The sequence below is a fragment of the Podarcis filfolensis genome (genome assembly GCF_964270895.1).
Source record: "Podarcis filfolensis genome assembly, chromosome: Z".
Classification (NCBI taxonomy): Eukaryota; Metazoa; Chordata; class Lepidosauria; order Squamata; family Lacertidae; genus Podarcis; species Podarcis filfolensis.
In genome coordinates this window covers 46,399,782-46,423,577 of record NC_139617.1, presented here as the reverse complement: position 1 = coordinate 46,423,577, position 23,796 = coordinate 46,399,782, and the positions used below count along the sequence as shown (strand labels likewise).

The 23,796-nt window shown below is 46.5% G+C and overlaps 1 protein-coding gene across 8 annotated transcripts in view; it reads right to left on the bottom strand.

The window, feature by feature from the left end:
* Positions 1-23,796, bottom strand: part of AK1 (adenylate kinase 1) — a 64,628-nt gene that overhangs the window by 13,246 nt on the left and 27,586 nt on the right. For 7 of the 8 annotated variants that reach the window (XM_083597336.1, XM_083597338.1, XM_083597337.1 and 4 more), the window contains 5 exons: positions 19,081-19,123; positions 12,298-12,333; positions 10,172-10,335; positions 8,188-8,304; positions 7,084-7,275 (listed from right to left, as the gene is read on the bottom strand). In XM_083597336.1, the coding sequence (XP_083453462.1) occupies positions 7,084-7,275; positions 8,188-8,304; positions 10,172-10,335; positions 12,298-12,333; positions 19,081-19,123 (552 nt within the window). Of the gene's footprint in view, positions 1-7,083; positions 7,276-8,187; positions 8,305-10,171; positions 10,336-12,297; positions 12,334-12,650; positions 12,899-19,080; positions 19,124-23,796 lie in introns of those variants that run through there. The other variant, XM_083597340.1, reaches the window with a different exon arrangement.

The window sequence follows — 23,796 nt, the reverse complement described above, 5'->3', positions numbered from 1 at the left end:
ATCGCTGGTTAACTCCGCATTCCAGCAGACCACCAGGGAATCAGCTAAAAAACCATCAACATGGGATAATACATCCCATATTGCTCTCTGGAAGCCATTTGGATCCATTAAGTAGTGGGGGAGGACCATTTGAATCGGTCCCACCTCCCTGCAGAAGGGGTTACAGAGAAGGCTAGTTGTACCAGGTAGTGCTCCTGGTGTATCCAGGAGAACATTTGTCACAGCGCAAAGCAACTCAGGAAGGGAATCCGTGGTGCAGCCAGTGGTGGAGCTTCATGCTCCAGCACCGGGGGGCAGAGAGCAGGCAGGGGAGGGGCTGACATGTATCCCGGGGGCGTGGCGTGCCGCCTGCAGGGGCGTGGCACATGTCCTGGGGGTGTAGTGCGCCACCTTCAGGGGCGTGGCACCCAGCGCAGGCGGGGAGGCAGCCATGATGGCACCTCACCAGGATTGCGCTGCCGGTGGTGGTGTGCTCCCCCCGCACTCCTCTTCCTCTGCCAGTGGGTGCAGCAGGGAGCTAGGTCCACCAATAGGAATGCTGTACTGCACCTATTGCCCAATTTCTAGACATGCACTCAGAAAACTGGGTCTCCCTAATAGGACACCTGATGGTAACTAATGACTTCCTAAAAATCACTGCAACCCCACCCCACCCCTGTTCACATGCCCTGGGCTGCTGTGCATAAGAAAAATCTGGTAGACAAGAAGGAGCAAGAGCACCTGCCAGGTCAACTCCTCCATCTATGATCAAATTATGGATGGCAGTGGTCTTATGAATCTTTGACCTGGCATTGCACAGCAGCACCTTAAGGTCATGCGGGACACCCTTGTTGATACCTGTATCCTTCTAGTCAGGACCAGACCTGGAGGCTGGGATACTCTTCAGATAATGACTAAACTTGGGCACTGGGGCTGCGCTTCCTCTGAACAGTATGGTACTAGTTGAAGAAGCCCAGATTTTGTCCTTGCTTTTTAAAATTTAAAGTTTCTAGTCCTTAATCACGCAAAAGTAAGCTTCAACACTTGCAATGGTTTATGGGTGTCTCAGAAGCCAGAGGAGGCTCTGAGCAGAATTTCCAGTGGCCAAAGGTTGACTGCCATGCTCTTTGCTTTTGTCCATGAAAACCAGAAGCAGAATTAAATAAATGGATCCATGTTATCTTGATTTGCATGATTTGTAAAGGTTGCAGCTTTGGAGGTAGGGAGGTGCATATGTGTAGAATTTCCATTTTAATAATAATAATAATAGTTCTTTTTAGTAGAGAGCAAGCATAAGCCCCGGTTTCATGCTGCCCATGTGTCCTGGGAGTGTAGTCAAAAAATGATATGCTGCTCAAGAGATCTGGATGCTGGATCAGCCCACAGGCCCCTCTGGTCTATCATCCTGTTCTGACAGTGGCCAACAAAATCCCAACAAGAAGTCAGGGCCAGAGTGCAACACTGCTCTTCCCTCCTCCGACTCCCATCAACTCGTGTTCAGAGACATACTGCCTCTGTAGCCGTTAATAGCCTTATTCCCCATGAATTTGTCTAAACCTCTTGTAAAGCCATCTTTCCAAAACTCTTTTTAAAGCTAAGTTTCTCACTACTTTCTCTCTCTCTCTCTCTCTCTCTCTCTCTCTCTCTCTCACACACACACACACACACACTTTTTAAAGTAGCATCGGAGGACTCTAATTTTCATCAGAGTAGCAGCTTGAAAGGATATCTAGCCCCTTTAGGAATTTTTTTTTTTTTTTTTTTTTTTGGAGATTTTACCAGGACTTGTATACGGCTGGAAAAGAAGACTGAGAAAAAAATTGAGGAATATCTAAGGCAGAATAAACTACCAAAGATTCCAAAAGAAAAGAAGGATCAGTTGAACACACCAATTGCAATGATGGAGGTTCAATCAGCAATAGGACATTCCAAATTAGGCAAATCGCCCAGATGAACTTACAGTGAAATATTATAAAAAACTAAAAGTTCAGCTCGCATTACCATTGAAGGATGTTGATGATCTATCATAATAAGATAATATATATAATATAATGAATAAAGGAAAACTACCAAATTCATAGAAAGATGCCTACATTTCATTAATTCCAAAACAAGACACCGAACAATGATTATAAACTTTTTGCCAATCTAATCTATTAGCAAATAGATTAAAAGATGTACTAAAAGACATTATTCATAATGATCAAGCGGGTTTTCTTCCTGGTCAACAAATGAAAGATAATATGAAGAATACAATAGACATAAGAGAATATTTGGATACCAGGAATGATGTTTATTGATGCAGAAAAGGCCTTTGACAACATTTTCTGGAATTTTATGGGGGGAAACTTAGAGATGATGGATGTAGGGCAATCCTTCCTACATCTAGGAGCTATATACTCTGAACAGAAAGCCATGCTGATAGTTAATTATGTTATAACTGAAAAATGTGAAATTACAAAGGGAACGAGCCAGGGATGTTCTCTGTCACCTTTATTATTTATTACTGTTTTAGAAGTTCTGGTGAGAGCTATTAGATCAGATGAAGGTGTAAAAGGAATCAGGGTGGGGCAGAAAGAATATAAATTGAAAGCTTTTATAGACGATTTAGTAAGAACAGTAGAATATCCTTTATCCAGTGTACCAAAAGCACTGGAAATAATTCAGGAATTTGGACACGTAGCTGGTTTCAGACTTAATAAAGTAAAAACGAAAATGTTGATCAAAAAATATGACTGTACAATTGAAAGAAGGGCTTCAACAGATCGCATAAATAAATCCCATAGACCAAATATTTAGGGGTATGGTTAACTGCCAAATTATATATTTAAGGACAATTACATACCTGTGTGGAAAGAAATAAAGAGGGATTTGGAGGTGTGGGGAAGGATGAAATTATCATTTTGGGGAAGGATTTCTGCTGTGAAAATAAATGTGCTACCGAAAATGTTGTTTTTATTTCAATCAATCCCTGTGGTGAGCAGGGTGGGACACTTCAGGGAATGGCAAAAAGCAGTATCTAGATTTATCTGGAAAGGGAAGAAGCCAAGAATAAAATGTAAGTTTTATATATATATAACTTAAATATAAGAGGTGGCTTCTCCCTGCCAGATCTTATATTATGAGGTTTTCTGTCTTTGCTTGCTACGGGATTGGATATTGTTGAAAAATACGAATTTACTAGATCTGGAAAGTTATGACAACAGATTTGGGTGGCATGCATATTTATGGTATGAGAAAGTAAAAGTACGCAAAGGATTCCTGAACCACATAATAAGAAAGGTATGGAATAGATATAAAAATTTACTGGAACGGAAAACACCTTGGTGGCTCTCACCCTTGTGATTTCAGTTAAAAAGGTTAAATATGAAAAGAAAGTTAAAAAGGTTAAATATGAAAAGAAATTGGGCCACCTATAGGGATTTGTTAATGGAGGCAGAAGACCAGTTAAAACTGGGGGAAAATTGAAGGCGTAAAAGAATTTATGACGTATTGGTTACAATACCACCAGGTAAATGATATCTTTAAGACAGATAAAAGAAATGGGTTTGATACAATAAGATCAAAGGTTTGAAATAGACCTGTTGCACAAGAATGTGAAAGTATTATCGAAAATGTACAAATTATTGTTGGAATGGCATACAAAGGATGAGGGAGTTAAAGCTGTAATGATACATTGGGCTAGGGATTTTGGGTATAATATTGAAAAGAAATCTTGGGAGAAGCAATGGAGAGAAGAAATCAACTTCCCTGCATGCTGTTCGTTGAAAGAAAATTATATGAAAATGATGTATCGTTGGTACCTTACACCAAGTAAAATTGCAAAGATATATAAAGTGAGTTTAAAATTATGTTGGATATGTAAGGAGAAGGAAGGTACTTTTTACCATGTGTGGTGGGCTTGTAATAAGGTAAAGACGTTCCGGGAGATGATTTACAATGAATTAAAGTAAATGTTTAAAAAGACATTTGTTAAAAAATGAGAGGCCTTTTTGTCAGGTATAGTAGGTGAAGAGATACCTAGAGAAAATAAATGACTATTTATGTATACAACAACACCAGCGAGAGTATTGCTAGCCCACAATTGGAAAAAAGAAGAGGTACCATCGAAAGAAGAATGGCAGACGAAACTGATGAACTATGCGGAGATGGTGAAATTGACAGGAAAGATCTGAAACCAGGAAGATCAAGTATTTGAAGAAGACTGGAATAAATTTTTACACTATCTAAAGGACCACTGTAAACATTTAAAGCCACTGGCAGGAATGTAAAGATGCTCATAATGTGAAATTTACTATATGCTCTTTCTTAATGGAACAATTAGTAGTTGGATAATTTAAAAGGATGAAGATAATTTTGTATTATAAGAACTCATGGAGGGAGGGAGGGAGGGAGGGAAGTCTGATGGTTCAAAGGAACCTTTTATTTATTTTTATTTTTGGATATGTGAAATGGTTAATGTAAAGATATATAGAAATGTGAAAACTAATAAAAAATTAATTAAAAAAAAGAAAAAGAAAGGATATTTAAGCCCTCGCCTTGCATTGCTTTCCTCAAGCCTTCTAAATATTCAAAGTAGTAACATAAAGGTAAAGGTAAAGGTACCCCTGCCCGTACGGGCCAGTCTTGACAGACTCTAGGGTTGTGTGCTCATCTCACTCTAGTGGCCTGGAGCCAGTGCTGTCTGCAGACACTTCCGGGTCACGTGGCCAGCGTGACGAAGCTGCTCTGGCGAGCCAGCACCAGCGCAGCACACGGAAACGCTGTTTACCTTCCCGCTATAAAGCGGTACCTATTTATCTACTTACACGTTTACAAAAAAAACCAGAAGCCTTCCTATTAGGTATAGTAGGTACAGAAATATATAAGTAGGATAAAACACTGTTCTTATATGCAACAACTGCAGTGAGTATGTTATTAGCCCAAAGATGGAAAGAGGAAGCTTTACCAATGAAAGAAGAGTGGCAGATGAAATTACTGGACTACGCCAAATTGGCGAAACTGACGGGAAAATTTTGGAACCATAAGGATCAGACTTTTTTGAAAGACTGGAATAAATTTATGTTATATTTGAGAGACAACTGTAAAGAACTAACATTGCTAGTAGGGTTACTGGAAGTTTTGCAAGGTTCAAATGATTATGATTTAAGAAATATAGGAAAATGCAGTATATAGAGAACAGGTTTGAAAGCCATCGGTCAGGGAGGAGGGAAGTCACGGGCTTATGAAGCAAAATGTTTTATTTATCTATCTTTGTTTATATGGTGTCATGCATGAAAATATTTCTAAAACCAATGAAAAATATTTAAAAAAAAATATTCAAGGTGTTCTTATGTCACTTTCAACAGTCATGGCTTCCTCCAAGGAATTCTGGGAAGTGTAGTTTATTAACAGTGCAGGGGATTTCCAGCTCTGTGAGGGGGCCTCCTATCAACCCTCAGCCCCCAAAACAAACGACACTCCCCTTGATTCTTTGGCATAAGCCATGTTTTGAACCTGACTTCTTGCTAAACTTGCCCGTTTGCATTTTACTTCATTCTCGTTGCTTTCTGTATAAAGCAACTAACAAATGTAATAAATAACACTAGCAAGAAGTCTGACATCTCCTTGAGCTGCTCTTCTCAGGGAGGATTCCAGCACAAGGCACCAAACGCAACCACAGCTCTCTGTGCCAAAGTGCTATGAATCTTGGGAGTTACCTTCCTCCCCGCCCAAGCACAGCTTCCTCTTTTCTATGTCCACTTCTGCCCCTAAATCCTCACACTGTCTCCATCAGCCTGGCGCCCCCTCTTCCGTCCTGTGGGGCCTGTGGATTACTCACTGCCTTGCTATGCCAAGCATCTGGAGGCCTGGTAGACACTTCCTTTGGAGTTATGGATGAAGCCAGGACATCTTCAAGAGACACAGTGAGGCATCCCATGTTGTGACTGAACTCCCCCCTCGCCCTCACTTTAAAATGAACCAGAACCTCACCGCCCCCTGCTGAAAGGAAGGGCTCCTCCAGAAAACCCGTTTATCCAGCATCCATCCTGATTGGCTTGCACAAAGCTTGCTCTATAGTTAGACAGAAAAAAACCCTTTCCATTGTTCATTCAGGATTATTTGTGCTCATGATGGCATCTGGCTTTCAATGCTGTTTGTACCCGCAGACATTTTGGGGTGCACATGCTGCTTTGTTTCCATACTGTAAACATCCTGCAACTTCCTGCTGAAATCCTGTAACTTTTCATAGCACAAATGGTCCAGTTCATTATTATTTTTTGTCCCACTTTTGTCGTGCTGTAGGGCAAGGGAGCCAGGTTCAAATCATGCAGCCACCTTGGGGAAAGCGTTGCAGGACCACTGACAAAGCAAAATGATGTGAGGACTGCCTAATATAAACCCGCTTGAATTCCCCCTCACAAAATACTGACAGTCTAGAGCAGGGATAGGCAAACTCCAGCCCTCCAGATGTTTGGGACTACAATTCCCATCATCCCTGACCACTGGTCCTGTTAGCTAGGGATGGTGGGAATTGTAGTCCCAAACATCTGGAGGGCGAGAGTTTGCCTATGCCTGCTCTAGAGGTTTACTAAGCCTAAGTAAGCGCAAACTGGGGCCCAGTTCAGGGGTTCCATATACCCATACCACCCCCATTCCCTCTAAAAGCTGCAACCTGCAAAAATGATGCAAATCAAGCCAGCCTGCATCCATTTTATTTAATTCTAGCTTCTGTCTTTCATGGGAAAGGGGAGTATTGTGGAACATGGAAGCTCCCACCCTCCCTACCCCTGGCTACTGGAAATCCTGTTCCAGGGAAAGCAAATTGGTGGCCAAGTTGCCCAAAGAGAGACAGAGAGAAACAGAGAGAAGCCCTGCTGTTTCTGAGCTAAAAAAAAAAAAAGAAAATAAAAGAGAAAAAGACGCCATTGCAGCTCATGGTGCCTCCTCAAGCTGGAACTGTTGAACAAACAAATCATCCCACCCCCAGAAAAATTATTTGGACAAACCAAGTTCGTCACCCACAAGTAGAGTGGCCAACTTGGAGAAGTGGTGGCCATTTTGCAACACTTGCTCTCCTGCATCCTATGTCCTTGGGAGCGGAGGGAGACAGATGGGACATACCTTACGGACAATGCCCCTTTTCTCGTAGAAGGCAATGACAGGTTCAGTGGCCTTGTAGTACGTCTCCAGCCGCTTCTTGATTGTCTCCTCGTTGTCGTCGACTCGTCCGCTCGTCTCCCCGCGCTTCAGCAGGCGCTTCACCATTGTTTCCTTGCCAGCGTCCACGTAGAGCAGCAATGTTGGGGGTGCGATCTGAGCAAGGAGGCAATATGGAGGGGTCAGGGAGTTTGGGGATGGGGGAGAGGAAGAGAAGAAGGAAATGATAACTGCGCCGGCCTAAATTCTCCAGTCCCAGCAGCACAGCAGCTAAGCAACATCTGGAAGGCCACAGGCTCCACAAGGCCTGGTCTAACTCAAAGTTCAGTACATGGTTCTCTACCCTCATTTAATCCTCACAACAACTTTGTAAGGTAGGTTGGGATGAGAGGCAATGACTGGCCCAAGTTCACCCCATGAGTTTCATGGCTGAGTGGGAATTTGAACCCTGGTCTTTCAGGTCACAGTCCACAACACTGGAAATGGCTGGAGATTCAATCTGGGAGCTCCACCTGGGGAGAGTGGGCTTGGACACCAAGCTACTAATCACCTTGTCCAGGTTTTTTCAATCTGTGCTCAAGTCTTATCTGCCCAGGCTTCTAGGAATGTAGAATAAACCAGCTGTTATTTGCCAAGCTTAGACCAGGCTAGGGGAACAATGCTGCCATCTTGTGCTGTCTCAGGGAATCCCAGGCAGGAAACGCTCAAAATAATACTGCTTCCAAACCATCACCACTGATGCACAAGCGGGAAGCTCACTTTCCCCGAATACACACACCACTGTACACACTCTTGGGCTGGAAAACTGCATTGCAACGCCTGGAAAAGTTCAAAAGTTGAAGGATAGCTGCATTTCAGTTTGCATGTCATTTCAGAAAGTGCAAACCAGGTAGGTTCAAATCAAAATCCGTAGCAAATATCTCCCCACACCATTCCTCTTCGTAATCCTGAATGTTTAGGGTTCCAACCAGAATAAAGGTTCTCTCTTTCCATCCACCCCACTCTGGTTGGGTCAATCATCCTCCGGTTCAGCCCTTCCCAAACTCATCCCACCCACTCCACTCTTACCTTCTTCTCGAACTCCTCGCCCTGCTTCACTTCCCGGGGGTAGCCGTCAATCAGGTAACCCTTGGAGGTGTCTGCCTTGGCCACCATGGCGTCCCTCAGCATGTCCAGGACAGTGTCCTGTGAGCAGAGAAGGGAAATGCCATGAAGTTAACACCACAGGAGCACTCTGCAAACTGTGGGGGCCTGCGATCAGGAGACCTAGAGGTGCCCCAGCAGTGGCTGGAACTCATTATGACTGGCAAAGCAGGAGGGCAACAGTAGGTGACGCCAGAGTCAATGGCCTCTGCGGTCCCTTCCAACTTTATGATTCTGTGATTCATTTCAGATGCCTACAGACTTCCTTTCAATAAGAGGAGAGGACAAATGGGTTGGAGGGATCTCAAGTAAAAAAAAAGGTGGATTTATGCAAGTATTCTTTGAGGCAGCTCCCGTCATAAGGCATGGAGTCATTTGCAAGGGACCTTCTACTTCAACAGGTGGTGGAGCTGATATAAACACTGATATAGAGACCAAGGAATTATTGACTGTTCTTTAAATGGTTGCTCAGCTACCTATAGCTCAAACCTGGAAGGCCTTACACCTGATGGTGTAAAAATGTTTTGCAATCAACGACCATTGAGAAAATAACTCATAACTTAAAAGTGATAAATGGAACAGTAAAACTGGGCAAATTTTATGCAATATGGTGGCCATTTATCACAAGCGCTCGAATTGGAGAACAGCCTTTACCAAAGGTGTCATGGACTTTGAAGACACCCAAACTCAGGACGAAAGGGGGAAATGTGCTAAGAGGAGGGCACATTTGGCAAACCCTCACCTTGATCAACTCCCGCCTGGAAACCTATGTCTCCACTGAGGAAGGAGGTGTGGATCCAGAATTAGCCTCCACAGTCACTTTAAGACCATGTTCAGGGAAGACAATCTTACTCAACTACAAGTGATTGCCAAAGAAGAAGAATACTGTAATGCACGTGCACTACCTTTGAAGGTGACTTGGAAACTATAACTAATCCAGAGTATGGCAGCTAGACTGGTGACTGGGAGTGGCTACTGGAACCATATAATACCTGTCCTAAAGGATCTACACTGGCTCCCAGTAGATTTCTGAGCACAATTCCAAGTGTTGGTGCTGATCTTTAAAGCCCTAAAAGTCTTCAACCCTATATACCTGAAGGAATGTATAGCATTGTTCAGCCCGGACCCTGAGATCTAGCTCCAAGGGCTTTCTGGCAGTTCCCTCACTGCGTTCTTGGTAGTGGCACCCACCCTGTGGAACGCCCACCCATCAGATGTCAAGGAAATAAAGAACTACACAACTTTTAGAAGACACCTGAAAGCATCCCTGTATCAAGAAGTGTTTAAAGTTTGATGTTATATCATGTTTTTATATGTGTTGGAAGCTGCCCAGAGTGGCTGGGTAGGGCAAGGACGTTTGGATAATTTGTATGGATGAATAAGAATCAATTATGTTACTGTATAACCTGATATCTGCTTTGGAGGTGGTGGTGGAGGCGAATGTTATGTTATGGGGAATGTTATGTTATGGGTTTGTTATTACATATGTATATATAACACAATAAAAACAGTTTAATTGGAAAAGAAAGGTGGCAGACTGGTAGAGGGAAGATCTTAACTAGGTAGAAAAAAGAGGGAAATTGGGTATGTTTAGCCTGGTAAAGAGGAGACTGAGAAGATATGATAGCCATCTTCAAATATCTAACGCGCTGTCACATGGAAGATGAAGGAAGCTTGCTTTCTCCTGCTCTGGAGGGTAGGACCCAAACCAAGGGCTTCAAGTTTCAAGAAAGGAGATTGTGGACTCTCCTTCTTTGGAGGTTTTTAAGCAGAGGGATGCTTTAGTGGAGATAACTGCAGAGAGTTGGAAGAGAACATTGGTGTCCCTTCCAACTCTACAATTCTAAGAAGAGCATTGAAGGCAGGGCCCTGTCAGAACAAACCCCATTTATTCCCACCATTAACTCACCAGTGGGACTAACTCTCCCTTCTCCATGATGGCCGACAGTTTCTTCCCCCTGTCTGAGCCAGAGCTGACCTCTGCTCTCAGGAGGTCGCCAGTGGATAGGTGGGTGTAACCATACTTCTGAACAATCCTCTCGCACTGTGTCCCCTTTCCTGAGCCAGGCCCGCCTGCAACACAACACAAGACATTTCTGCCACAGAGTCTAGGAAGAGAAATGGCTGAGGGAGGGAGTGGTAGATCATGAAACCTTCTCAGGCAGTGGCGCCTGGTACCCACTGGGACGGATGAGGTGGAGGGAATGGCAGGTGCAGCCAGAGCCAACGACAGGCAGAACCAACGAATTATATACCCCCCATCCTCCTCCCTGCTTCTCTTTTTCCAATCTTTTGCCACATGGCTACATCAGTTTGCAAAAAAAAACCAAAAAAACCCTCATGAAAATTCATCAGCATTGTGTGAATTTCTCCTCATAAACATATTTTTGTATGCAAATTTTCAAAACAAACGCAATTTTGCAAAGCAATGCCCCCTAGCATAATGCAAATATATATGTTACTTTTACTAATATACACAATTTAATGGACGCTCCCCCCCCCCCACCCAGAGTGTATGTGCATTTTTGTAACACATTACTTGGCAGGAGAACTGCATTGCAAAACTTGAATAAGAATGAGTTTTAAAGCTCTGCTGTGTTTTGTTTCGTGCTACTGTTTCTGAAAGTGTGGGTTAGGCAGGTTCACCTTTAAATGCAAACTCCCCTACTCCTACTCCAACTGTGACTGCCTACTGGGGAGAGGTAGGCTGAGGATCCCTGGAAAGATTGATGCCTGAACAGCTGGGGGGGCACCAGGAATCCTATGCTTGTTATTGCTTTTACTCTTCCTTGGGATTTTAACATGCCCCAGATCAGGGGTCAGCAGACTTTTACAGCAGGGGGCTGGTCCACTGTTCCTCAGACCTCATGGGGGGCCAGACTATATTTGGGGTAGAGAATGAACAAATTCCTATGCCCCACAAATACCGTATTTTTCGCCCTATAGGACGCACTTTTTCCCCTCCAAAAATGAAGGGGAAATGTGTGTGCGTCCTATGGGGCGAATGTAGGCTTTCGCTGAAGCCTGGAGAGTGAGAGGCGTCGGTGCGCACCGACACCTCTCGCTCTCCAGGCTCCAGGAAGCTATCCGCAAGCCTTGCACGCCCAGGGGGAGTTCCCCGGGGCACGCAAGCCTTGCAGGCGGCAGCCTACAGCGCGGAGCACGGGGCGCCCTCCGGAGGACGCCCCGTGCTTCGCGCATGTGTCGGCAAGCCTTGAGCACCCGGGGGATCTCCCCCCCGGGAGCGCACGGCTTGCGGGCGGCAGCCTGCAGCGCGGAGCACGGGGCGCCCTCCGGAGGACGCCCCGTGCTTCGCAAAGGTGTCTGCAAGCTTTGCGCACAGGGGAAACTGCCCCGGGGCGCGCAAGGCTTGCGGGCGGCAGCCTGCAGCGCGGAGCACGGGGCGCCCTCCGGAGGACGCCCCGTGCTTCGCGCAGGTGTCCGCAGCCTGCCGCCCGGCGCGTGGGGCACCCTGAAGCAGAGCGCCCCTTGCGCCGGGCAGACATTGGCCAGCCCCACAAGCTCGGGGGACAACGGGGAGGTGCAGCGCCACCATCCCACTGTTCCCCGACCTGGTTTTGGGGGGAAATAAAGGAAAAAAAAATTTCCTTTATTTCCCCCCCAAAAAAGTAGGTGCGTCCTATGGGACGGAGCATCCTATGGGACGAAAAATACGGTAACCCAGAGATGCATTTTAAATAAAAGCACACATTCTACTCATGTAAAAACACCAGGCAGGCCCCACAAATAACCCAGAGATGCATTTTAAATAAAAGAACACTTTCTACTCATGTAAAAACACGCTGGACCGTCCGCAGGCGGGATTTAGAAGGCGATTGGGCCGGATCTGGCCCCCGGGCCTTAATTTGCCTATCCATGCCCCAGATCCTTCCTTAACATACCCCAGCCAACCCTTCAGTGGTAAGTTCCTCACTTTTATTAATGTTCCTGTTCCTGTTTGTTTGGAAATCTATGAGCTGGATGAGAGAGATCTATTTCTGCATCAGGCTGACCAGCAACTTCTCCTATACTTACCAACTACAAAGATGATCTTGTGGTTTTTCAACTTTTCTGGGAGGGGGAAAAGAAGGAACAAGACAACGTTAAGCTCTGGGAGGGAAGCACTTGTGGACATTTACCAGATGCCCGCCCAGGGAGAGATATTCAGCAGAAAGCAAGTGCTGATTCACACACACACACACACACACACACACACACACACACACACACGTGCTATTGCTGCTGCTCTCCACCACAGCCCCTTGCAAAATGGAAGGCATTCAGCCTTTGCTTTTGGGCAAAGTGAACACAAGCCAGCTTTCAAAGGATTTCAGACAAGCCCTAAGGCCGTCAGATGCAAAGATTGCTGCCTTCCCTCCCAGGATTACCTTTTCCAGCTTTAACTATGGGATCTTCCACACAGGAGCACTGGGCACCCATCTTCCCTGCAAAACTGGTAGCTCCTTTTTGCTGCTTTGATTCCCGTCCTGTCCTTCCTCCTTGTTCCCGCCCCCCAGAAAGCCTCTCTTTTCCTGCTTAGTACATTTTTTGTCCATGAGCCTCTGGGCACCCTGCCCTCCACAGCTGGGGCTGGGCTGGGCTTTTTAGGGAGGCCTGGTGGCTCAGAGTCCAACACAGGTTGCCATGGAGACCGTTGCTAAGGGCCAGTAGATGCCAGAGCTCAATTGTTTCATGCAGCATCTGCAGGGGACCAAGAATCCAATACGGGTGGAGGACTCCAGATGTGCTCCTTTTTTGCAAACAGAGCCTGGATCCAGCCCAGGAGGACCCAGAGTCATAGAATCATAGAGTCATAGGATCATAGAGTTTGAAGGGACCCCGTGCACTGCAGGAAAACTGGAACGCTCCATGTTAGCATAAGATGATCAGTTGCTTTGAGCGCCTCTCCTCAGCATAATTCAAATTTGACTCTGAGAGAAGCTGGAGGAATCTGGAACTCATTTGATAAATTTATCAGGTGTATTCCAATTACAGGAAGAGGAAGCAACTAAGCATCTTGAGGTGAGGCAAAATAAAATCCAGAAATATGGGGAGAGCGGATTCTTTATAGTCTAAACCCCCAGCAGCACTAGCTGTGGGAAGCTTGATTTGTTTTGGGTAGTAGGAAACAGAACTTCTACAACAGGAACCAACACAAGAAGGACCCGTTACATTCACAGCTCGCTAAAGTGCCAGTTACAGGGGACAGTCTTAAAATCTGAATATAATTTAAATCTAAAAAAAAAATCTAAATGGAGGAGGCCGTTTCACTATGAATCTTTTTCAACTCCAGTCTGCACTCAGAATCCAAGAGAGGCTCTTGCTAAAATTAGTAATAATGTAAGATGGTATGAGACTGAGCAAAGAGAGCTGGAGAAACTCCCCCTCAAGGACAGGTTTCAATGGTTAGGGGCTTGCGTGCTTGTTTGTTTTGTTGTATTTATATCCCTCCTTTCCTCCAAGGAGCTCCAGGTGGCATACAAAGTTCTAATTTCACCTCACAACAATCTGGCAAGGTAGGATAGGTTGAGAGCAAGTGACTGGCCCAAGGCGACCCAGTGAGCGGGGATTTGAACCCAGGTCTCCCAGGCCTAGTCATACCTGCTATACCACACTAGTAAGGGTGAGGCATGATAGAGCCATACAGAATTGCTCATGGTGCAGAGAGCTTCTTCTCCCTCTCTCATAATGCCAGAACCCTGTGAAGTCAACTCAGTGAAGCTGAAAGGTGGGTGATACAGGCCTCCTTCCATCATTACAGAATTATAGAATCGTAGGGGTGGAAGGGAACACCAAGGGTCATCTAGTCCAACCCTCTGCAATGCAGGAATCGCACCTAGAGGCAGCATGCTTCTGAAAACCAGCTTGTTGGGGAACCAGAGCAAGAATAGGGCTTCCCAGATGCATCAGGTTGTCCACCATGGAAAACAAGATGCTATTCTGATGTTCTAATTTTCATGCTGTCTTTTCTCCAAAGAACTCAGGGCAGCGCACACGGTTTTTCCTCTGTCCTCCTAGTGTATCCTCACAACAGCCCTCTGAGGTAGGTCCAGACTTAGAGAGAATGACTAGCCTCTGTGAGTTTTTTTTGGCTCAGTGGGGATTTGAACTTGCGTCTCTGTAGCCCTAAAGCCTAGAATATCCATGATGTCACGCTGGATGTAGCCAATACTATTTTTCCTAGAAAAAGAGGTGCCAGAACTCACCATGAACACCTCCCTTGTTCTCTTAGAATGGCAATGGTGCTGAGAGGTGCCGGAACTGAGTTCCCCTGAGGAGTTGCTGCTGGAAAAAAGCCCCTTTAAAAGGGAAATCTTGCCCACAGACTGACCCCAACTCCTTACTTAAAATGCGTTGGTGCAGAGGGTATTTTTTGCTCACATACACCCTTTTTAGGGCTGGAGCAGGAGGAGTGAGAACTCCTGAGCCCAGTCCTTTCGTAAGCCCCAGGTCTCAGATGTGAAGTAAGAATGAAAAAGAGTGCTTCTGGGCATGTAAAGTAAGAATTTCCTCTCACAACTGAAGGACAATTGTCATGACTGCACTTACCCAGCCATGGGCATAATCAAGTAAATAAATAAAAATACTTAACTAATAAGTAGAAATTGTAGAAAGATTTTGACTAATTTTTCTGAGCACTTGGGGTCAAATGAAAGTAATTTAAAACAATTGATGTTGAGACATTTCATTCCAAATCTGCTAGACTGAGCCAGACAGAAGATGATGACAGGGGGGTGTCCAGCCCCAACCCCAATAAATCCTGGTTATGCCCATGTACCCAGCCGTTAATTTCCACGTTATCAAAATGTGGAGTCATCAAGGTTCAGGAATCTGTTCTTTTTATCATCATCTGTTCATGTTTTCTGTGCTTTTTTTAATAATAAAAAATGCATGTGGAATTGTGAGAATGGTATTATTCCTAGTCTGCAGCTCTTGCTGGCATCAACAGTGTCCAACCTGCTGCCTGACCTGGATGTACAAATCTGCCTCCATGCACAGAATTAGTCTGGATTTGTGTTTTAGAAGCACAACGCCGCAACGTCTCAGAGTGTTGACATTTGGGGCACCAGGCCACAAATCCACAGGAGGATGGGATTTTGCATGTCCCTTGCTGGGCTCGCGTCAAATTTCAAACTACTGAAAGTTCAATCTGAATTTAATTTAATTTAATTTAATTTAATTTAATTTAATTTAATTTATTCATTCCTTTATATGGCATCCTTCCTCCTGAAGGAACCTATGACAGCAATAACAATATAATGAAGAACTTTCTAGAAACACTTAAGAAACAACCACATTCCCTCAAGCCAATGATCTCAGAGTAGAGGAATTGTTTTATATTCCTCCTGAAAGTCAGTAATGGTTTTTGTGAGGGTGCAGGCAGTTTCACCCCCATCTCTTGCATTTTAGGGCAGTGGTGGAGAACCTCAGGCTCAGGGCGAATTGTGGCCCTTCGGGCTTCCTTATCTGGCCCTCAGAACTTCCCAGGCCACATCCTTCACTGGCCCTACTTTTGCCTGCCTGGGATGTGTCCCAAATCTCCATTCCTTGCCTGGACAGAAGTTAGAGAAGGGGGTGGGGTGGGGGAGTCTAGAAACTAGACTCTGGCCCTGCCCACTGTTTGCACGTAGCCCTTGGAAGGTTGCACTGGATGGGTGAAAACCTAACAACAGTGAAGGCAGCAGAGCTAAAAATAAAGAGGGTTGGTTTTGGAGCAGTCCACAGCTCAGGGCATCATCAGCAAGCAGCAGGGTGAGGTCTCCTTTAATTACAGCTTTCTAGAATTACAACTGCCTACTTGGGGACATGTGCGGCTTGGGGAAATCTTTTGATGTGCCTGAACGAGAGATGTTTATGTTCTGGTTTCCGTACTGCAGACCGACCTAAAATGCAGAAGGGGTGTTCCAAGGAAAGCCATGTTTGCAGCTAAGAAAGGACAAAGTTGTCTGATTATCATGGTCTGTTGTAGATTATGGGCATGCTGATCCCCATGGGCCAGTCATTCCCAGTGCAGGATAGTGCCCCTTGCGACTGGTGGAGCAGAAGGCAGGGAAACCAACAGTAGGTGGTGCCAGAGCCAATGACAGGCAGACCCCACTAGTTCTAATTTTGCTCCCATCCTCCTCCCTGTTGAGATATACAAAGGAAACACTAAGGGGGGAGAGGTCAGTGAGCGCCACCCCCTGGACTGGTTGCAAAAAGGAAGATGAGCAGCTGAGGACCAGCCGAGTTCAATGGGGCAGGGGCCTTCTTGTCCCAACGGACCACCCCCCGCTGACCTTACTCCTCCTCTAGCACAAGAGGGAGAAATAAACAAGGCAATTTACCAGCCATGCTTTGCTTGCCCCTAATGAGCTACGAGCCAGTGGCAAACCATAGTTTTAAGACAAAAAATTTTTTTTTTCTTCCAGTAGCACCTTAAAGACCAACTAAGTTAGTTCTTGGTATGAGCTTTCGTGTGCATGCACACTTCTTCAGATACACACGAAAGCTCATACCAAGAACTAACTTAGTTGGTCTTTAAGGTGCTACTGGAAGAAATTTTTTTTGTTTTGTTTTGACTATGGCAGACCAACACGGCTACCTATCTGTACATAGTTTTAAGGCTTGCTAGCAGCACTGGCTTGTCAGGTAGGAGCAAACCTTGACGCTGCGTTTGGACATTGTGGGAAGCCAAACTTAACTGTGGCTTCCTGGGTTGCTTCTCTGACATGTAGCAGAGGAGAAGCACACTAGGTGTGGTTGGGCAGCCGAGACCAGCACACCAGCAACCAGCAGCCCTTGCTCATCATGACATGTGGATATGGCTGGCAGTGGCTGCAGCTCAGAACAGAGCAGCTGCTTTTCCTATGGAGGGTCCTCAGTACAATCTCTGTTTAAGAGGATCTCAGATGCAAAGGCCGGGAGAGAGCCGCTGCCCAAGAACTGATATCTATAGAGAAACTTTCAGACCTGTGAGCCTCCTCCTGAAGTGGCAAAGCCCAGACACAGGCTGACCACCTCAGGAAAACCAGTCAGACCCACACTTTCTGGGCACAGGACAAGTGGAAGTGTGGGTGAGACATTGCTTTCCTCTTGCCCCGTGTGGTTTAGCCTTTGTCCTTCTGCTTTCCCCCAGGATACCTGCTCCTTATTGCTAAATAAAAGCAAATGTCAATCTGGAGAAAACCCAATAGACATTTGCACCAATTCTGTAGTAAAGATTTGAGTTTCTCTAAGGGAAAGCGGTGGGGAAAGCAGAACTGTGGATGAGCCCTAAGTTTGTGCAGTGAACTCACTTTTGTCAGCAAACCAGGTTCCCATTCATTCATTCATTCATTAAAAAACAGGCGGGCTAATACAGCCAATTGTATTTGAAGACATGACAAAAGCATGCAAAAACAATGCTACTCTCAGCCCACATGGTGCAGATCAGATGGCTGAGCTTGCAGAGACTAAGGCAGCAGTGGAGCAATCTGGCAGGCACAGACACCCCCTGGTTGTAAGAAAGAAGGCAGGCAGGCAGGTGGAGGCTGGCCGAGGGCAAGCTGAGATGAGTAGGGTGATGCCCCTTTCGCCTTGATGCACCAGCCTCCACTGACACTCACGTAATGCAGCTAGAGTAACGCTGCAAGGCATGCACCTACTGGCAAGATGGAATACAGTGTATTTGGACTGTCAAAATGTGTCCTATCACTATTCAAATGACATGTAAGGCCAATCAGAAGGCATGAGAGTCGACTCCAGGTTTGAGGGGACCCTTCTGTGGGGGGGGGGGCACCAGGGCTGGCTGGCGTATGGGAGGCAGAGTGTGGTAGCAGTGCAGCCCAAATGTGTCCACCACCAAATCCAATCCACCATTGGATTCCTGACAGTGCCTCTGATGTAACATCACAATGGGATGTTGTGCAAAATTTACATCGCAGCTCTTGGTCACCTGGTGCTGTTTGCGGGTACCATGAAAGATGGGGTGGGGTGGGCATAACAGGTGTTGATGGGCTCCATTGGAGACCTGAAGCTGAGTCAGGCCAAAGGGGTCTCATGTAGTCCTACATCCTGTTCTCACAGGGGCCATCCAGATCCCCCTTCTGGGAAGCACTCAAGCAGCAACTCAAGTGCAATAGCATCCTCTCCACTTGTGACTCCCAGCAATTGGTGTTCAGAAGCTTACTGCCTCCAACAGTGGAGGGAAAACACAGGTACCATGGATAGATGTCATTACTAGCCTTATCCTCCATGAATTGCTCTAACCCCATCCAAGTTTTGCAGCCTTTGCTACATCATTGTTCATGCGCTGCTTCCTTCTGTTTGTCCTGAAGAGCCCAACATTCAACTTGGCCCTGAGTCCTAGCATTGTAAGAAAGCGAGAGAGAAACTCCCTCTCCCTCTCCACACTATGCGGAATCCTATGCACCTCTATCACGCCCCTCTTGCTCGCCTCAATCAAGCTGCAGTCCTCGTTCCTCAGTTGTTCCTCTTACTCTCCTCTCAACCCCTTTCTAAAACCAAGTTGGTGGACATAACGTCTTGTAGCTGGACAGAGAGGGAGGTTGGATAAGAAGACCTGAAGGATAATAATAAGAGCCCACTGGATCAGGTCAGTGGCCCACCTAGTGCAGCACCCTACTATCAGAGTGGCCAACAATGGGAAGCCCCCCAAAAAGGACCTGAACACAAGAGCACTCTCCTCCGCAGTTGCAATTGCCAGCAACTGGTATTCAGAGACCTAAACTCAGAGACCTACTCCTCAAATCCAGTTTGTGTGGGCTGGTCTGTGAACTGGGCCGAAAGAGCAATAAGGCAGACCAAGTCAGGCAAAGAGTAAGAGGATTCACTTACCAGCTGCCATCCTGAAAAATTCTGGGACAAAGAGTTCTTCTGCCTGGAATTAAAAAATTAAAATTAAAAAAGACAACAACAAAGGGCTCAGTTAGGCTGAAGGCTGCAGAGCTTGGCAAAGGCCACCCCAAAAGCACTTGGTTGAGATCCTTGGGGAAGCTTCAGTCTCCTCTTTCGCAACTGAGGGGAGCAAAATTTCAGTCAGCTCCCAGCTTGGCCTAGTCTGCAAAACATCAAGATGCTGCTGCTTTGCTTCTTAACCTTTTCCCTTACTGAGCAACCTCCTTCACTCTTTCTCTGTTCTCCTGTGAGATAAATGGAGGGGAGGGAGGGAGAGAAGAAAGTACCACATCAACAGCACAGGTGGTTGGGCAGGGGAACCTTTTTCATCCCAAGGGCCACACTTCTTTCTAGGCAACCTTCCAGGGGCCACGTGCCAGTGGTTGGCAAGGCCAGAGGCAAAATGAGCAGAGCAACTGATATCAATTTTACTTTTGGACATAGGTTGGTTTCTGCACCCATCCATGCCTCCCTCCCTATCGTCCATCCAGAGGCACGACTGGAGTACAAAGACACCCTCCAGCCAGGCATGGCTGTTCCCAACGCTAAGCAGGGCCAGTGAGAGGTGTGGCTGGCAGAGCCAGGGCATGCGATCCGGAAGAGCTACGAGGACCAGAAGTGAAGGACCACATTCATCCTTTGGGCCTGAGGTTCCTCACCCCTGTGGTGGGGGAAGAAGCTGTCCTATTACAGATTGCCTACACAAACACACTCATGGGACTTGGTGCGTCAACCCAAATAACCATTTGCTGGCTCTGCATCAGATGAGAGGCCAGAGCTGGAGAAGACAGTTGATGCCCCAGAGGTTCTTCTTGGGTCTCCAGCTGTTGTTGGACTACAACCCCCACCACCCTTACTTAGCAGGACCAGGACCGCTGGAGACCCAAGTTTGAGAAACACTGCTCTGACACATGCCGTCTTCCACCCCACCAACGATCCAGGACTAGAGATCCTAGCCTGGGACATGTGCAGACTTCCTGCCTCAGAGGAGCAAACCCAAAGCAGCATGTCTCCAACAACGGTGGCCAGCTTTGAAAGGCAAACAGGCAAGACACCCACCGGTCTGGTTGCAGCTTCTGAGAGAACACAACAGCCCTACACAAACATATCTAGGAGAAGCAGGGAAGGGGAAACGGTTGCACCACAATGGGGATTGCAGATGCCTTAGGATGGAGTTCCCGTGGCAACAATTACCTGGCGGTGGTGCTGCCACCGTCAGTCGCTAGGAGACGGAGAGCAAAGCAGAGCCAGCCAAACAGAGAAGATAAAGGCAGACATTCAGTTCCACAGGTGGAAAGCAGAAAGAGACAGAAAGCAAGGCGACATAAGAGAGGAGCAGGGAACATTTTGTTCCGCAGTTGGTGAGAGCTGGAGCACAGCAACATCTGGAGAGTCACGGGTTAGCTGCCCCTGGAGTAGAACATGCTGGGCTGGGTGGACAAATAGTTTGACCTGCTGTGAAGCAGTTTCCCAGGTAACTGGTATCAAGTTCAAACCCTTAGCATCTTTATTTAATAGGCTCTGAGGTTGAGGGAGTGGGAAAGACCAATGCCTAAGAAAGGTGTGGGGAACGTGTGGCTCTCCAGCCGTTGTTGGGCTCGAACTCCCATCTGTCCTGGGCAACGTGGCAGGGATGATGGGGGCTATAGTCAGACACCAGAAGGAGCACAGGGTCCTCACTCCTGGTAATACCATGGAGAGTGGCTGCCAATCAGAGTCCTAACCTCTAAAACAGCATGTGCATAAACAGGGATGTGGGACTTGTGGCTGGACCACAGCGCCCACCATCTCTGACCATTGGCCATGTTGGATAGGGTTGATTAACTTTGTAGTCCAAAAAAATCTTTGAAGAGCATGGGGGTTTGAGTGTGTTTGTGTGTGTGTGTTGGACTTAAGACCTGGACAGACTCAGTTCCAAATCCCCATGGAGCCCACTGGAAGACTCAATTGCCACCCCCCAGCCTAGGCTAGCCTACAAGGCTACTGTAATGACAAAGTAAAAATAAAAACGTGTGCGGTGGGGGCTGCTCTGAGCTCTTTGGAGAAAAAGCTGGGATACGTTACTGTGGTGTCTCTTAACCTGAAGCCTTGCTGTGGTTGCCTTGGAGAGCAGCTGCAATTGCTTCATATTTAATGGAGGGAGGACAGCTTGGATTACACCACAAGCTCAAGTCCCCAGGACCATGAATGCCTCCCCTCCAACAGATGAAAATAGAGGCACATACCACAAAGCACTGCCAAAAACCTCCCCTGCTCCCACACCAGCAGTGTTGCATCCTTTTTTGGCGCATGGCAGAGGCAGGATGCTCAGGGCCAACAGAATCCCCTCCACTAGACCAACCCTCGCCTGCTTCTGGGCATGGGTGCATGGGGGCCAGAGGGCGCACGGAGCTCATGTACCAGCTCAGCCCTGGCCACCCATGCAGGGAGGAGTACGCCCAGTCAATGTGGCCCTGGGCAGGCAAATCCCCACCCCAACACTGGCCAGGTGGCCATTCAGCAAGGGGGCCAGGGACGCGAAGGCCAGGCCAGCCAGGCCAGGCTCTGGGGCTCACAGGACGGGACAGGGATCCTTGTGTGGGGGTACCTGGCTCATGCCCCCTAAAAATCATGCGCCCAGAGCTATGACCCCTTCCCCCCCCCCATGCTACGTCCCTGCTCTGTTCTTTTTTAATTAAGAAACTTTCTGGTGTAAAAGTATAAACAGAAAACAGCTCAGCAGCAAAACAGCATTGCATTTCCCCCTCTTTTGTTACAAAGGGCAGATCCACACCGTAAGGGTGCTGGGAACTATAACTCTGTGAGGGGAAAACTACCGTCCCCATGATTCTTTGGGGCAGTCATGGGCTTTAAATGTGCTCTGCATGTGGTTAAAATATGTGGTTTGCATCTGCCCTTTTGAAGACAGCAAGAGAATACCCTTTCCCAATTCTTTTCTGCTGACATCAACAACTGCAAATTATAATGCTGGCTCCACAAGTCCGAACCTAGACATTAACCCCAACAATTTCTATTTGTGGTCTTTGCCCACTCGTCACTATTTTGAGGAGGGCGGAGCTCATTGTATTCTATTCGCTCTCCCCCGCATTGAATAATAAATAAAGATACAGCCTAATACATTTCTGGTTTGGTTAGCCCCTTTGATCACACATTTTTGATAGGGAAGCTTTTCTGCTGCAATCCAAAGCTTACTGCACCAACAATCTATGGAAAATGGCACACAGCACTTGCAATTTGGTGCAGTAACAAGTCTAGCTGCAACCTGCAAGCTCTTTTGACCCCACGTGTGTGTTGTCTTCCCAAAACATGAAGGAGTGTCTCCACCCCCATTGTTCTGCCCGGACACTGATGTCCAGCACTGAGGGCCTTCTGGCAGTTCCCTCGCTGCGAGAAGACAAGTTACAGGGAACCAGGCAGAGGGCCTTCTCAGTAGTGGCGCCCGCCCTGTGGAACGCCCTCCCACCAGATGTCAAAGAGACAAACAACAACAACTTTTAGAAGACATCTGAAGGCAGCCCTGTTTAGGGAAGCTTTTAATGTTTAATAGACTATTGTATTTTAATATTCTGTTGGAAGCCGCCCAGAGTGGCTGGGGAAACTCAGCCAGATTGGCGGGGTATAAATAATAAAATATTATTATTATTATTATTATTATTATTATTATTATTATTATTATTAAAAGCAAATATTTGTTTTGCACTTCTCACCATCATTTGCCTATTTGCAAGGGTTACTTCATTTGGCCCATGAGGCCATTTCCCCCAAGCCATTCTCACCTGCCCTATAACTGGCATCATACATGACATCAGGGGTAGTAGGTAGGGCAGGTAAATATGCAGCTTGAAAGTAATTACCTGGGGACTTAGGCCTCACCCAACTTCCTTTTGTGCTGTGTTTCTAAGCACACGTCTGTGCTGTAAAGAACTGCGTCAGAGTGCTCCCCCCCCCATGGCGCTTTCCCCATGGAAACCCATTCTTTACCGTTGAACTGGAACAAGCAGCAATCCACAGAAAATCCAAATTGTCATTTGTTCTGATTCACTGTTAAAGAGCAGGTTTTCATGGAGGAAATGCAAGGGAAAAGAAGAAGAAGAGCTCATGGACACAGTGCTTTACAGTGTGGACTGTGCCCAGAAAGGGGGAAAGCTAAGTGTAGACAAGCCTTTAACAGCATTTCTGATTGTTCCTTAGCATGCTGTATTTGTCACTTTTTAAAATTTGATGCTGGGATTGGTTCCATTCAGGAGCTCCTGAATGGAGTTTCCAAGTGGAGTTCATCCCTGCCTAAAATGCAGTTCACAGTTGGTAGCAATGAGCCGATCGCCACTGACGGCACACTCCTTTTCTGCATCCACCCCACACAATTCACTGTTTTAATGTCTATATTCAGAGCACAAGAAAAACCTTCTGAATCAAGTCCAGGGCCTGCTAGTCAGACACCCTGTTCCCAAAGTGGCCAACCAGATGCTACAAGGTGAACCCCAATAGCAGGACCTGAACACAACAGCATACCCATCAACTGCCCCAGAAAAACCGGGACTTCCCATCTTTTCCCAGGTGAGCAAGGCAGCCATTTTGGGTGCCCTGCTTTCGCATGATTTCTGGCCAAGATCTCACCCCCCCAAAAAGTAGGAATTTGGGGGTCTCGTTCACTGC